The sequence below is a fragment of the Colobus angolensis genome, unplaced genomic scaffold (genome assembly GCF_000951035.1).
Source record: "Colobus angolensis palliatus isolate OR3802 unplaced genomic scaffold, Cang.pa_1.0 Scaffold6, whole genome shotgun sequence".
In the NCBI taxonomy this organism is placed as follows: Eukaryota; Metazoa; Chordata; class Mammalia; order Primates; family Cercopithecidae; genus Colobus; species Colobus angolensis.
The window spans coordinates 26,464,507-26,480,858 of NW_012119598.1; the positions used below are offsets into that span (position 1 = coordinate 26,464,507).

The 16,352-nt window shown below is 41.6% G+C and overlaps 1 protein-coding gene across 2 annotated transcripts in view; it reads left to right on the forward strand.

Annotated features, from left to right (window-relative positions):
* The first annotated feature begins 6 nt into the window (after window positions 1-6).
* LRRC16A (leucine rich repeat containing 16A) overlaps window positions 7-16,352 on the forward strand; it is a 346,863-nt gene continuing 330,517 nt past the window's right edge. For both annotated transcript variants that reach the window (XM_011962810.1, XM_011962811.1), the window contains exons 1-2: window positions 7-125; window positions 5,331-5,428. In XM_011962810.1, the coding sequence (XP_011818200.1) occupies window positions 86-125; window positions 5,331-5,428 (138 nt within the window). In that variant the 5' untranslated portion in view covers window positions 7-85. The remainder of the gene's footprint in view (window positions 126-5,330; window positions 5,429-16,352) is intronic.

Sequence of the window (16,352 nt, forward strand, 5' to 3'; positions counted from 1 at the left end):
AAAAAAATTAAAGGTGTTCGGGGAAGGGCAGGAGGCCGTAAATCAGAGTTGGACCTGCAATAACCCCCGCACCTACAGGGCAACCATGACCGAGGAGAGCTCTGATGTTCCCAGGGAGTTGATAGGTAAGATTCGCGCGGTTGTTGGTTTTCCATCTTCCTCTGCGTACTCCTCACCTCCACCTCCCTTCCACCTTTGCCTTGCCGTAGGTCCCGACAAGTCTCGGCGCCCCTTAGGGCAGAGTGGTGTTGGGCAGGGTCACTGGGGGCGCTGGGAAGTTTGTTCCCATTCGACCGCCTCTAGAGCCAAGTGCAGAGAGGGAAGGCATCGGGGAGGAATTGGGAGTCCTCGGGAGGTTGGTGGGAGGGGGGTCTCGACTGTGAGCCCTGGGAACCTCCTCCTGCCCAGACGCGGGGTTCCAGGTTGGTGGAAGAAGGGGGCGGGCCATCTTAGACTTGGGAGTTCTGCAAGCGAGGGGAGCCCTTTACGGCGCCCAGCCCACTGCCCCAAACTCGGAAAAGTCCGGGAAAGCCTATCGGAAGGACAGGTGGCGAGCGCACAGTAGGTCGTCTCCGGCACGTGTCAGGCGCCTTCCTGAAAATGCCCCGCGGGAGGTGATCTTCTGACTCGCAGACTTCGGGGAGCGGGCGCTAGTCTGGTAAAATGACTGGGCCTGGCAAGGCGTGGCTTAGTGTAGTCAGCTGGGAGCGAAAGGGTTACAGGGCTGACGCAGACTCGGGACAGGAAATAGAGGGTTAATGATAAAAGCCTTATTTTAATAATGATTAACCTACCGATTCTCCCTACCGCGGATCTCTTAGGGAACCTGTGTGTGTTACCGTGTGCAAGGTGACCCATTGTTTGAGTACCTTGAGGTTTTTTTTTTGGTGGTGGTGGGGGCGGGGCTGGTTAAGTCTTGGAGTTTAACTTAATTATCTGGAGGGTTAAAATGGCAGAGCTGAAATAGGATGGGAGAGTGTTCTGAAAACCTAGCGTTTAAGCATGTATATGTGGGTAGCAGGTTGTATTGTAACAAGGTATGTGCGTCTGTGTGCAGATGTGTTTTGAGCCCTAGTGACCTATATTCCCTACTGTACCATTCTTGGCACACTAAGCCTACAACTCACAAAGATGATGTTTAATCGGTGCTGTCAACAAGCGGAAGTTCTAAGCACCCATTCATCTCCATGTGTGGAATTTGCCCCTCTGTTGTTCCTTTTAGCTAATAATACTTTGGAGGAATTTGTGTATGCCCTTCCATTGGTGACTGTTAACTCAGCACGTAAAACTTGATGTAGAGAGGCTGTTGCTAGGTTTGTATGGAAGCCTCTACTTCTGCTGAATTACAGACAAACCTGAACTTTTACCAGAATTTACAGTATGAAGTTATTCACAGACGCGCGCGCGCACACACACACACACACACACACAACGCACACACCTCTTACATGATTCCAGCAGGCCCTCTTCTCCCCAACCCTGTGGGGTCTGCATCTTTGGCTGGAGTGAGTGACCCATCGGTTCTGGGAGGCTGCGACCTTTCCAACACCCAAAGCAAACGCCAGAGGCTCTGAAGATGCCTCCAGAGGTCCTGAGAATGAGTTTAGGGGAGGACTTGCCTGGCTGGTCTGGGGATAAGGATGGCTAAAGTGGGCGGCAGATTTTTAATTTATATAAGGAATTGTCCTTGAGTCTGGAAATGGAAAGTATAGGTAATTACTTAGACCCAAGAGAAAGAGTGAAGGATAGAGTGGAAATAAGGTGTCTGGGTTTCTAGTCATGGTTCTCAAAAGGAATAGTTTGTATATTTTAAAAGTTGAATTTGACCTTTATCTTGAAATGGAATTTTTGTTTTTATTAAGTATTGCCTATCATACATCTTTCAACAGAGTGACATATTATGCCTGATACGATTTTTCTGGACCTTTCAGTGGTCAAGTTAGGCTGGGATAGAATAAATTCCTGCACCTGCTTTCCTCTAAATTCAAGCGCTCACAAGAGTTCTGCTCTGATTAATTCAAAATGGCGACCGTCCACGTGAAAACCCCTGTGTTTTCCCTTAAGATTCCCTCAAGATATTTAAAAGGTGTTGCAGACTTGGCTGGGCGCAGTGGCTCACGCCTGTAATCCCAGCACTTTGGGAGTCTGAGGCGGGTGGATCACCTGAGGTCCGGAGTTTGAGACCAGCCTGACCAACATGAAGAAACCTCGTATCTCCTAAAAATACAAAAATTAGCTGGGCATGGTGGAGTATGCCTGTAATCCCAGCTACTCGGGAGGCTGAGGCAGGAGAATCTCTTGAACCCGGGAGGCGGAGGTTGCGGTGAGCCGAGATCGCGCCATTGCACTCCAGGCTGGGCAGTAAGAGCGAAACTCCGTCTCAAAAAAAAAAAAAAAAAAGTGTTACAGACTTTTTGTAGAAAAAATTTAAATGCAGAGAAGAATAAGAAGAATATATATCACTCCTATTACCACGTAGAGGTAGTTATTTTAAATCTTTGGGTATATGATTTTCCAGTCTCTTTCCAGGTGTATATGTTCTTAAGTCAATTTCAGATGCCCATTTCCCACAATTCTTCTAGGGGAGGGAGGAGTGGGCTGTGCTTGTTTCGAGTTCTGATAAGATAGGAGCTGTGTGAAGAACTCAAAGCGCAGTGAGCTCTTCCACATGTTCCCTTGTCCCAAACATTCCACCTCCTTGCTGTTCCTTGAACAGGCTGTGTTTTCTCAGGTTTCCATGCTGTTCTTTATGCGTACACTGTCTTTTTCTCCCCGTTTTCACTCTTCTTTATCTCAGCAGCTCTAAACTTTCGTGGTGGTGTTTCCAAGAAGAAACTTTTGATTACCCTTTAATAAACATATATTTGTTAAACTACATACTCCATTTAGTGTGTATAATCTAAAACACAAACTGAAACACACATTGTAAATAGAAGTAAAAATTCTATTTTCTTCTTTCATCTCAATGGATTGTATTGTACATTCTACTTTGGAAACCAGGGGTCTTATTTCCTGTGCCTTCAAGGTTCAGCTCAGGGATGCCCTCCTCCCTGAAACCTTTGCCTGCTTCCGAATCCATGATCCTATGCATTGTGTGTGAATTTGATTTATGACATCTGTCCGTGACCTCCACTAGATTGCAAACTCCTGTGAAATGCAAGGACCATCTCTGTCTAGCACCTAGTAGCACACAGAGGTACTCCTATGTATATTTATTTGTTGAATATGTGAATAGACCAAAATGATTATAATACAGAATATAGGCCGGGCGCCGTGGCTCACGCCTGTAATCCCAGCACTTTGGGAGGCCGAGGCGGGCGGATCACAAGGTCAGGAGATCGAAACCACAGTGAAACCCCGTCTCTACTAAAAATACAAAAAATTAGCCGGGCGCGGTGGCGGGCGCCTGTAGTCCCAGCTACTCAGGAGGCTGAGGCAGGAGAATGGCGTGAACCCGGGAGGCGGAGCTTGCGGTGAGCTGAGATCCCGCCACTGCACTCCAGCCCGGGCGACAGAGCGAGACTCTGTCTCAAAAAAAAAAAAAAAGAATACAGAAGTGTGGGAGCATCGAGAGGGTACTGTATTTTGGAGGGTAAGTCGAATATAACCAGGAGGACAATAGGGAAAGGGCATTCCAGGAAAAAGAATAATAGATACATAATCCTAGGGGTGTAAAAGATGAAGATATTAGCGATAATTGGATCTTTAGGTATGTGCTGAGAAGTCACACTGAAAAAAAAAGTGAAAGACCTTGAATGGCATGCTATGAGTTTTGGGTTTATTCAAAAATGACTGCAACTCATAGACTGGGAGAGACATGATGAGTCTTGCAGTTTTGGAAGAGTCAATGTGGTTATGGAGGTGACAGTGGGCTGATGGGTTAGAGGTCATGGACTTAGTCTTGGTGAGAGATTCTGAGACCCTTACTGCAGTCATGCCTAGGTGGTCAGGAACTGTGGAGGAGGTAGATTTTAGGAGACTGACTTGCTGTCTGAAAGGAGTTGGAGATAAGCAGTTTCCGGCATCATTAGTGTCCAGAGTAGGAGATAATGAGTTGGATTTCAGACATGTTCATTTTGAGGTGCTCATAGGAGCCCTAGGAAGACTTTTCCACCACCATCTGAAATGTCAAGTCTCCAGATTTCTCCTTCTATTGCCTTTGACCACTTCTTGGGGGTATCGTGCTGTGATGAATTTGGAAGGACAGATGGCTGGGAGTGCCTTTCTTTGGCTAAATCATTTGGTATAGTTCTGGTTTATTTTTATTTTTTTGAGACAGAGTCTCACCCTGTCACTCAGGCTGGAATGCAGTGGCATCATCTCAGCTCACTGCAACCTCCACCTCCCGGGTTCAAACAATTCTCATGCTTCAGCCTCTGGAGTAGCTGGGATTACAGGCACGCACCACCACACCTGACTATTTTTTTGTTTTTTAGTAGAGGCGGGGTTTCTCCATGTTGGCCAGGCTAGTCTCGAACTCCTGGCCTCAAGCGATCCACCTTCCTTAGCCTCCCAAAGTGCTGGGATTACAAACGTGAGCCAACGTGCCCGGCCTAGTTCTGTTTTGTTTTACCGTATTCCCCAACCATCACGTCAAGACTTACTCATAGAGAGTGCTAATATTTGTATGACACTATGGTGAACCCAGAGGCTGCTAGGCCCCGGAGGTAACCAGCCAAGGCAGAGGGAGTTTATGAATTCCTGTTGTGTTCTGCATGCAATGTAGTGTTTCATCATACTGTCCGACTTCACTGTTTGCTGTTTTTTGTTTCTTCTTAGATCTTATTTCCCAAACAAGATTATGTCATGCCTTGCATGGGCTGGTATTATGTCATGCTTTTATGTTTGCCTCAGCATATCAATATACAGTACGAGGTACAAAGTAGGTGTTTATTAAATACTTGATGGGTGATAACCATCCAACTTGTCAAAACAGATAAAAAAAGACAAACAGGCACGGTAGCTCATGCCTGTAATCACAGCACTTTGGGAGGCCAAGGCAGGCGATCACTTGAGATCAGGAGTTCAAGACCAGCCTGACCAACGTGGTGAAACCCCGTCTGTACTAAATACAAAAATTAGCCGGACATGGTGGTGCGCGCCTGTAGTCCCAGCTATTTGGGAAGCTGAGACAGGAGAATCACTTGAACCCAGGAGGCGGAGGTTGCAGTGAGCCAAGATCTCACCATTGCACTCTGTCTCAAAAAAAAAAAAAAAAAGGCAAACAACAACAGTAAAAACAACCAAATATACTCCTCCAAATGCTTACTCCTCCCCAATGCTTTTTTTTCTCTTACTAATAACATAATGAAACTGTTCCTTTTTTTCAGAAAGCATAAAGGATGTTATTGGCAGAAAGATAAAAATTTCAGTGAGGAAGAAAGTAAAGTTGGAAGTTAAGGGAGACAAAGTTGAAAACAAAGTGCTGGTAAGTATTACTGTTTATTTTTATTAAAATGTCTGGAAATGAAAGTGTCTTTTTGTTGTTTAGATTACTTAATTTTCATGCAGCATTACTTCTGTGTTTTATATATTGTTCAAAAGTTCTGATGACCATTTTGTCTTAGGTTAATTGGAATATTTCTTTGTCAAAAGTTAAAAATAGGGTAATTTGAATTTTAAAGATCAAAGGCTTTTAGATTGTATTTCTGAAAATTGTAATTCCCCCTTATATTTAGATAATCTCTTAGAGTCTGTTTTCATAATATTCAGAGTCTGATGTTAAATGGAACTTTTTTATTTTGTGTGTGGTGGCTGATCCTATGACTTTATTCATAAAGTCTTATGGAGGAGTTTAAAAAGTTCATCTCATGTTAGTTTAATTACTTAATTAGATTTTCTCAGATGTTATATATGAGTCCATCTAAGGGGTGATGAGCTAACAAAGCTTTGTCATTTTACATAGGATGTTGGTGCTTTGGAGGGAAACTCCTGCTGAAGGCAGTACCTGCTAGTGTTGCGGTTAGACTTGGGGTTCCCTCCAGTTTGCGAGAGGAGATGCTGAGGGGCTGAGGGATTGGGCCCTGCTGCAGAAAACTTCTTAGAGAGGGGTCAGTGACAGAGTTGTACCTTTAGAGAGGTGAAAACATTTTGTGGTATTTTAATGGTTTCTAGGTTGAGATTGTGGCAAATCTAAATTTAAGCTTAGGTGGAAAGAATATTTTGATGGAGAGAATATTATTTAACTTTTTAACATGGATATTTTCAAACATATGCAAAAAACGGAATAATATATCGAACCCTGTGTACCTGTCCTTCCCAGCTGCAACCATTGTTGCATTAGCATTTTACTAATACGAAATATCTTCCCCATGGTGGTGGTGGTGGTGGTGGTTTCTTTCCTTTTTTTTTTTTTTTTTTGCCTCTGGAGAATTTTAAAACAAATCTCAGGTATATGTTATTGAAAGATAATAATTTTTTAATTTTTTAAAGTTTTTTGAGACAGGATTTCAGTCTGTTGCCCGGGCTGGAGTCCAGTGGCATGATCTTGGCTCATTGCAGCCTCTACCTCCCGGGCTCAAGCGATCCTCCCACCTCAGCCTCCTGAGTAGCTGGGACTACAGGTGTAAGCCACCATGCCTGGCTAATTTTATTTTTTGTAGAGACAGGGTCTCCCTATATTCCTGAGGCTGGTCTCAAATTCCTGGACTCAAGTGATGTGCCTGCCTCGGCCTCCCAAAGTGCTGGGATTACAGGCATGAGCCACTGTGCCTGGCCTGAAAAAGAATATTTTTAATATTCTATTTCTTCAAAGTTGCCAAAGAATTCGAAGTGTCTTTCTGATCACATCTGTCTTGAGAATCTTCTAAAATATCTAACCCCAGGATATGTGACTGTCTTTTCTTATTAGTAAGGATTATGCTCGTGATGGATGACTTCTGTTTCTATGTTGTCTGTATATACAAGTTGGGATGGTAAAGGCATTGAAGTGGGAAAACTTGAGTGGCTTTTGCCCAGCAACAAAATGTGCCTATGTAAACTGCGTGATTAAGTTATCAATAGAAGAAATGAGTGGTGCCATTGTTCTGTTTTATTTAGCTTCAGTAAATATGAAATTTCCTTAAGTTATGTTTTTCTTGATGTTGTTCAACAATGATTGTGTTACTATTTTGGAAGTGGTAGTGTAGAGAAGAAACACTGTTTCTGTCATTTGCTTTTTTATAAATTTAAAGTAAGTTTCTAATAATGTAGTAATTTTATCAGATGAATCAACTTCTCTACAACTTAAATATCAGGTAGTGGTTGCTATGACAGTCTAAAAAATTGGGACTTGGTATTATTTGATATGGAAATTATTATTATGCTAAGAACAAACCCACGTCATGAGTGCAATTTACCACGTTAAAATTTCAAAGACAAATTTAAATGTCCAATGTAAAATTATCACTATTTAAAAATAGTTATGATTAGTACTTAATTGTAAGTTTTTTGGCCTCATCTAACAGCTGGAATTGATTGAAGTTGTAACCAAATTAAAAATGTATTTGAATTTAAGCATTTATCTCCTCAAATATGGAATATAAGCAGTTTCTAGGAGCATGACCGGAACTCATTGTGGCGGTTACTTACATGCATGGGCAGGAATTATTAACAGAAATACTCAAGGTCTGGCTTTCTTTGACAGGCTTCAAGTTAGAACAAGAAGATGTATGAAGTAACCTCAAAGTTGTGGATTTCTGAGTTTCTGAGTTTAGAGAAATTTAATTGCTTAATCCATTGTTAGCATACTAAAATGATTCGTAAATGAGTTGGCTGAATATCTACAATACGCTTTTTTGAGTTGTGCTTTTGTTACCTTTCCCCATTGCCCACTATTCATTCCTTTTCTTCTTATAAAAGTAGGAGTGTGCTGTATGTTACGTGGTTCTTTCTTCTTACACATGAGACTTTATACTATTTCTAGCTTGTCTTTTGTAGAGGGCTTATCTTCATCTTCCTCTAATCATAATAGCTAAGATTTCTAAAAATCTGTTTTTGAAGGCTAGTCAAGTGAAGCAGTGGGAGTGGAGGAAGAGCAAAGAAATCTATAATGAGTTGTGATCAATTAGTTATAAATACCCCTACACTCAGACCAGCCATGATCATAATAGCTAATATTTATTAAACCCTGGCCAAGTGCTACAGACTGTGCTGAGTACTTAATGATGCATTGCCTTGTTATATCCCCACTACAACGCTATGAGGTAGGCACTTTTTACATCTGCATTTTACAGATGAGGAAATTGAGATTTGGAGAGGCCAAAGTAAATTGTTTCACATCATTTGGCTAGTTAATAACAGTTGGGATTCCAACCCAGCTCTGCCTCACTCAGAGCCTATCCGCTTTGCCTTTGTGGTCAAAAAGAAAGCAGGCGTTCCTTTGTTCCGTGGTTGCTGACTTCAAACAATGATAGGGGAGATTTGGACTCTAGGGTCTCTCTGTCTTTGATTGATTGCTTTATATACTAGTTTTCTATTTAGTGAGTACCTGCTGTGTCCCAGGCACATGGTATATACAAAATAGTCCTAGTCTTTGACTTCATAGGACTCCAAGCTTACAATCTAGTTGGGGAGATAAACATGTAGCCAGGCAGTGGTTTGAGATGTGCTATGGGTGGATGAATTGGGGCTTCAGGAGCATGGAGAGGAACTCCCAACTCAGGCCTGAGAATCAGGGAAGACTTCAGAAGGAAGATAAGCTTAAGCTGGCATTCACTGGGTGAGTAGGAGTTAGCCAAGGCAAGAGAGTGGAGTCATGTTCTGGACAAAGGGAACAGAATATGTCTGGAAGCCTGAGGGAGCTTATGTTAGAGAAACATACTAAGGTACAGCTGGGGTAAGGCATATGCAGGGTAGAGAATGGGTAGGTGTAAAGCGTGAGTCCTGTCTTTGCCGTTGGGATATCAGCTGAAAGTTGTGACTGATTAAACAGGTCTCTTCTTGCCACCTGTATGTAATGAAATATTAAGGCTCAGTGGTTAAGGGCTGTTAACCCTGGGTTCACACTGTTGCTCAGCAACTTTATGACAATGTTAAGAATCAGTTTTTTTTTTTTCTCTAATGAAGCCTACGTTATAAGAGTATCTATTGGTATGTGGTTGCTTTGCATATTAAGTGGAATTTATTTAAATACTGCATAGCACAGTGGCTGCATGCAGCAAACACCCAAAAAATGATAAGGCAGGAGGAACAAAGGGGTGCTGCATTCTGTTTTCTCCATGGTGCAGAAAATGCCAATCCTTCTGAAGCCCAAGTGTCCGCTGCCTCCATTGACAGGTTGAGGTCAGTTCACCATAAGGCCAAGAGGGTTTATTCATAGTTTGTGGCACCTTATTAGCAGGATAGAGGGCAACAGGCTGGATCTAAAATTCCTAAGGTATGCTATCCTCAAATGAGATCAGAAATGCTAGATGTTCTGGGGCAAGAGTGTTCTATACTCAAATAAATTTGACAATCAGAGTGTTAAAGATAAATCAGTTTCTTTATTGCATGAGTTTTCAGAGCCATTAATACACCCCTGTGCATTGTAAATTTCTAAGAATTGGATAAAGTATGCTGTTTTTTCCAAACTTGTTTGGCCAGAGACCCTAATGACCATGGGCTAAGAAGGAACAGGCCAGAGATGATGCCTCTTGGGACAGTTAAGAAAAGATGGAACAGGCTCGAATAGGCTAGCCATCATTAGGCTGAGGAATGGTCCTTTAGCCCATGTTTTTTAAAATCTATGTTGTGAGTAGTTCCACTCTGGGCTACATTGGCTTGACATGTCATATGTTGTTGAAATACCTTTCTCTGTTGTCTTTAGGGGATGTCATTAGAAAGTGATTCTGTGTTTCTTTGACTCTTATTCTCTTCTCCCATTTTGATAAATGAATCTGCACCCAATTTTGTATAGTTCTTGGAGTGTAAAAAATGTATTTTAACTTATGTATTTTTTTAAAATTAAACTTTTTCATTTTTAAATAATTGTAGATTTGTCTGCAGTTATATCAGATAATACAGAGAGGTTATCTTATGCCCTTTATTTAGTTTTCCCTTTTTGCATAATTATAGTATAATGTCATAACCAGGATATTGACATTGATACTGTAAAATGCAGATTTCCCCCACCACAAGGACCCCTAACATTGCCTTTTTATAGCCATACCTAGCGTTCCCCACTTCTCTGATACCTGGTAGCCACTACTCTGTTCTCCATTTCTATAAATTTGTCATTTTAAGAATGTTATATAAATGTACTCATATAGTATATACCTTTTTGGGATTGGTTGTCTTGCTCGGCATAATTCCCTGTACCTTCATCCAAGTTGTATCAGTTTAGCTAAGGAGTACTTCATGGTATGGATGTACCACGTTTGGTTTACCCATTGTCTAGTTGATGGACATCAGAGTTGTTTCCAGTTTTTGGCTATTAGGAATAAAACTGATGTAAACATTTGTGTACAGATTTTTGAGTGAACATACTTTTCCTTGCTCTGTGATAAATGCCAAGGAGTGCAATTGCTGGTTTGCATGGGAATTGCATGTTTACTTTTATAAGAAACTGGCAAACTGTTTCACAGAGCGGCTGTACCATTATATGGTTCTACCAGCAATGTATGAGTGATCTCGTTTCTCCAAATCCTTGGCAGCATTTGGCATTGTCTGGACTTTTTTTTCTGAGATAGGGTCTCACTTTATCACCTAAGCTGGAGTACGAACACAGCTCACTGCAGCCTCAGTATCCCAGGCTTCAGTGATCCTCCTGCCTCAGCCTCCCAAGTAGCTGGGACTACAGGCGTGTGCCACCACACCGGGCTAATTTTTGTATATTTTGTAGAGATGGGTTTCACCATGTTGCCCAGGCTGCTCTTGAACTCCTGGGTTCAAGCAAGCTTTCTGCCCTGGCCTCCCAAAGTGCTGGGATTGCTTTTTTTTTTTTGGAGAACTACTAGTTGAAGGAAAAACAATGTCTGGAGGGAGCAAGAACCCTGATGACCTCTTGTTACCCACAGTTCTGCTGTTGCCTGTTTGGGGGAGAGGAATGTAGCACTCCTGTCTCCAGGATGGTGGACTTAAAGGGTATGGAAAGTCATTCTTAGTCTCCACTCGGTTTTTTCTGTTTGATTTGGAATTTTGGTTACATCATCTCTGCCAACCCCTTGTTCTTCCACCCCCTTCATAAAATGGGTCATGGGTAGGGGAAGTGGCATACAAATCGAACTGTTTTGTTTTGTTTTGTTTACCGCTTCTCTTTAAAACTACCCATCTGTTGTCCATTTGTTTTCTTTTGAAAAGTTAATCTGAAATCCATCCCCCTACCTTTTTTTGAGACAGGGTCTCACTGTGTTGCTTAAGCTGGAGTGCGGTGATACGATCACAGTCACGAGCCTTGCTGAAGTGATTGCCTTTTGCAATCACTTGAATTGAGCCTTGCCCAGTTCACCCTTTTGAGTAGCTGGAACTACAGGCACATGCCACCATGCCTGCCTAATTAAATTTTTTTTTTTTATTATTTGTTTATTTATTTATTTAGAGACAATCTCACTGTTTTGCCCAGGCTGGTCTTGAACTTCTGGGCTCAAGCGATTCTCCCACTTTGGCCTCCCAAAGTGCTGGGATTATAAGCATGAGCCAACGCGCCAGGCCTGAAATCCCTTTAAAAATATATATATATATATTTTCCCTTGGCTATTTATTTATGGCTTTTGAACATCTTAATTAGGCTGGATTGGAATAACTATAAGTTAACTTAAAAAAATGTTGAAAGGTGTAGGGGTATTATTTTGGGCAACATGTATCCCTAAAATGTTTTGGTAGCAGTGCTGTCTTTCATTAACATAAAGTATAAACTCTGTTCCACCGGCTTATTTTTTAAGAGGACATGGAAAAAAAGTATCTCTCATATAGAAGTTTTGGAGGTATTTGGCCTACTTAATCAGTCACAAATCATCTTCAATCTCAGATATTCTGCAATATGGAAACTATTGTTCTTTTTCAGTAGGCCATACTCATTTTGCATGGCCAGTCTGTTTAATGCTTTTCTAGTTCACCAGTTTCTAGTACCTAACTTGATTCAGCAGCATGACCTGTGCCATGGTCACTTTTCAGACAAATATTCATGCTGAAATTTGTGTTCAGCTTCTTTAAGGCAACATCAGCCTTGGCCAGTGCTTTTCAGACTTAGTGTCTGTTTAAAACATTTTTTTTTTTTCATGGAACCCATAATGTAGTAATGTTTTGGGATTGTATTTTGTGAGTTCATAGTTAAACTTAATAATAGTGTAAACCTAATCACTGATTTCAGTGAGGCTGTTTTAATGAACACAAATTATAAGGGGAGATTTGGTTTTTGCTCTGGTTGCAATGGAATAGAGAGACTCCCGATTCACCAGTTAAGCAGTACAGATATCACAGTTTCTAAAATAGCTAGTCTTGCAATCTCAGGATGCTTTCCAAGTAAATAGAGATGGCAGGGGAAGCTTTATTCTGAGATCTGCACAAAAGTGGGTTATCCTGGCAGCACAGTATACCTCGTAGTTGTTCTCTGATATGTAAAATTTGGTGTAACACATCTGAGTGTGTGCGTGTTGGTGTTTTATTCCAGTAGTTAAAATAGACATAAGCCAAATTCATATAAAATGTTTGTAGACTGCAATGTCTTCTGAAGAATGCTGTCAGAAAATCATTATTCTAGGCCCCCAGGTTTATATCCCTCTGTGAGAGGCTCTTGTACCGGTTGTTGGGTAATTTGAACAGTTCCCTTTGTGGTACCATTAGGAGTCTCAACTTTTAAGGATCACTTACAATTCTGTGCATAGGTGATTTTCAAAGCACCTGGGTGAAGTTACATGGCTGTAGAAAATTGAGCTTTAGAAAACAGCAACAACATTGAAACGGTCTTTGGGAGTGAATTATCAGAGAACATGCATTGTTGCCAAGGATCCTGGCAAAAATTCTGGGAACTTCAAAATAAAAGACTCCATATTTGAGCACTTCACAATTTACCTGAACTGAACACTGGAGTCAGTTCCTACCTGTTTCCACTAATCTCTGAGTAGGGGCTGGGGGCAGACTGTGGCCTTGGGCGTGCATTTTCAGGAGGCAGTTCTGGCTGACTTGAACTTGTTACCTGAGCTGCATTTACGTTCTACTCTCTCCTCATGTGCAACTGCCCCAGTTTCTACTGTAGTTAGGATAGGCGAGTCAAATGACCTTGGGCAAGGAAGCCAGTTGAACATATACCAGGCTCAGTATAACTTTTCATTGTTCTAAAAAGATACTCTCTTTCCAGTCTCTGGGATTTAGCCACCCTTGGACCAGAGCAGTTAGGTATACCCTGAAAGGGGAGGAAGGTAAGTGAGGAGGGGAAGTAGGAGAGTAGCATGAAAGGGACATTGTGGACATTAAGGAGCCAGGAAATCTAATCAAAATATGTAATGAATAAGGAGATCTCTTCTTTTTTCATAGTGATAAAATAGTTACAGAGAAAATAAAGACTTTAGTAAAAGGTTACTGTAACAACTTTAGGTTTCATTTCATTGGAAACACTCTTAATATCTTTGTTAACATAGATTAAAAATGAAGCTACAATCTGAACAATGAAAGATTTTTGTTCCCTCTCTTATCCCCTCTGCTTTCTAAAATGCTTTTATTTTTTGTTTTAAATAGAGTATAAGAATTTGGACTGGTATATACGGGGTATATCGTTGTCTAAATCTTTACGTTACTGTGTTTTACTTATTTTTTTCTCTCTCAATAGACCACTTTCCCCAGCTCTTTGAGGAAAGAGGGGCAAAGAGGGGAAAGAAGGATGCTTGGCGCACGCGCGCACACTTGTGTGTGTGTTTTGTAGCAGTAGTAGTAGTAGCAGTAGGTAAAAGAGTGTTCACTTTCATTCACTGGGTTATTTTCCTCATCTTGTTTGTTAGGAGAATGTTTTTCTTATTTATTTATTTTTGAGACAGTGTCTCGCTCTTTCATCCAAGCTGGAGTGCAGTGGTTCAAACACAGCTCACTACAGCCTCGATATCCTGGGCTCAAGAGATCTTCCTGTGTCAGCCTCTTGGGAGCTGGGACTACAATCACATGCCACCATGCCTATTTTTTTTTTTTTGTAGAGATGGGGTCTCATTTTGTTGCCCAGGCCGGTCTTAAACTCCTGGGCTCAAATGGTTCTTCCACCTTAGCCTTCCCAAGTGGTGAGGTTACGTATGTGAGCTGGTCTTCCCTTCCCTTCCCTTTCCCTTTCACCTTCCCCTTCCCCTTTGACAGGGCCTCACTTTGTCACCCAGGCTGGTGTGCAGTGGCATGATCTCAGCTCATTGCATCCTATGCCACCCAGGCTCAAGTGATCCTCTCACTTCAGCCTCCCAAGTGGCTAAGACTACAGGCATGGGCTGCCCCACCTGGCTTATTTTTGTATTTTTTGTAGAGATGGCGTTTCACCATGTTGCCCAGACTGGTCTTGAACTCCTGAGCTCAAGTCATCCACCTGCCTCAACCTTCCAAAGTGCTGGAATTATGGGTGTGAACCACTGTGCCCAACCCAAGGTGTTTCTTTTTTTGAAGCATTATCACTTGATGTACATTGGCCAGCAAGTATCTTGGTTTCTTTAGATATGTGTAGATGCACATGACGTCCTCTCAGAGGTAGAAGCAGGCAACTACACATGTCCTGAGCTGTACTTACAGCGTCTCCAGCCTTTGGCAAGGGTTTGAGCCAAATGTGTTTAGTTCCTGCTAAGGAGGCAAATGTGTCTATTTCTGCTGATCCCTGGGCCCTGGAGTCTCAGGAGACATTTATGGAAATTGACTGGGTTTAGTAGGTATATCCACTAGATGGGATCTGGTGTAGACAGATTGATTTAAACAGACTCTGGGGAAATTTATTCAGACCTTGCCCTCATTGATTGCTGCCTTGAGGATCTTGGGGCTAGAGGACTCTTGGTAGCCATCTAACCATGTGTCCTAACCTAGGAGAAGTTTCTTCTATAGCACTTCTGACAGCTAGGTGTCTACTTTTTGCTTCACTATTTCCAGTGATGAGAAAAGCAAAAGCCCCCAAAAGCCCTCTCTTCTTTTGGCCTGGGATCTGCTTCTCACTCTCCATTTCTTCTTGCATAGTCTACCGGAATATCACAGAACAATTTTTCTCCCTCCTACCCATGAGTGCAGTTCAGGTATTTGAAGAAGGTTATCATACTTTTCTTTGATCTCATAGTCCTCAGGCTAAATAGGCTCACATCCTGGAGTCTCAGTCCTTGGAAGACGTTGGTTTCAGACTTATCACTATTCTAATCACCTTGCTTTGGAATCACCCAGCTTTGTCTGTGAACCTTTTAAACAGCTGTTGGTGTTTGGGGATCACACATGCTTGGCAAACACCCTTGAACTGAATTAAACAGACTTTCTCAGAGTCTTTAATGGGCACCTGTGGATTGTGCCTTTTGAAGAGGGTATGGAGCCTATGGTATCATAGCATCGGTGTTCCTCCAGACAGGGTGGGGAACATCAATCTAAGTGCAGCCTGCCTGGTGAAGAATACTACCTACACATTGCTTGAACAAAAGATTTGGTTGTTTTTTAAATTTTGGAAGTATCCCTGATACTTGCATTACTAAAACAATAATAAAACATAGGAAAGAAAAAGCGAACATCACCTAATCCTATCAATTTAGATATAATCATTGGAAAAAAATCAGTATTTTTCATATTTTTCTGTGCCAACTTTCATAAAAACATATGATATATTTTAAAAAATGGAATCATGACTATTTTGTGATATACTTTTAAAATTTAATTTTTGGGGTCAAAGCTTTCTAAGACAATAGAAAGCATTGTACTCCATTTATCCACTGTAGAGGAGTACTGTAGTTTATCTAACCATGTCCCTTATTGTCAGATAATTTAGGTTATTTCCAATATTTTGCCTTATAAATGTCCATATCCTCATATTTATTTCTCTTGGATAAATTTCTGGAAGTGGAATCATTGCCATCATTGCCTAATAGGCATTATGAAGGATGCATTTTTTCACCTGATTGTTGTTCAGGAAGTCTCAATAGAGAATAAATCCTCCACCTCATCAATTTCATTGTCTTAAACAAGAGTGTACTTGGCAGAATGGCTTGTTCTCTTTGCTCACATCCTTGTATTTCTTAGATCAGTGCTCCTTGGACCCTAGCTCCTGAGGCAAACCTTTTTCATGCAATTTAGGGTTCTTTCAGATCTGCCTGTGTGGATGTGTTGTCTTCTACTACAGTATGTTTCCTGGAATGGGAAAGTCTCGTGACTTCGCTTGTGGTTTCAGAGTCACAACTCCTAAGTATCATTGTCTTGGCAGATCAACCATAGCTTTTTCCTTGGCTGAACCCTAGGTAGATGTGAACCTG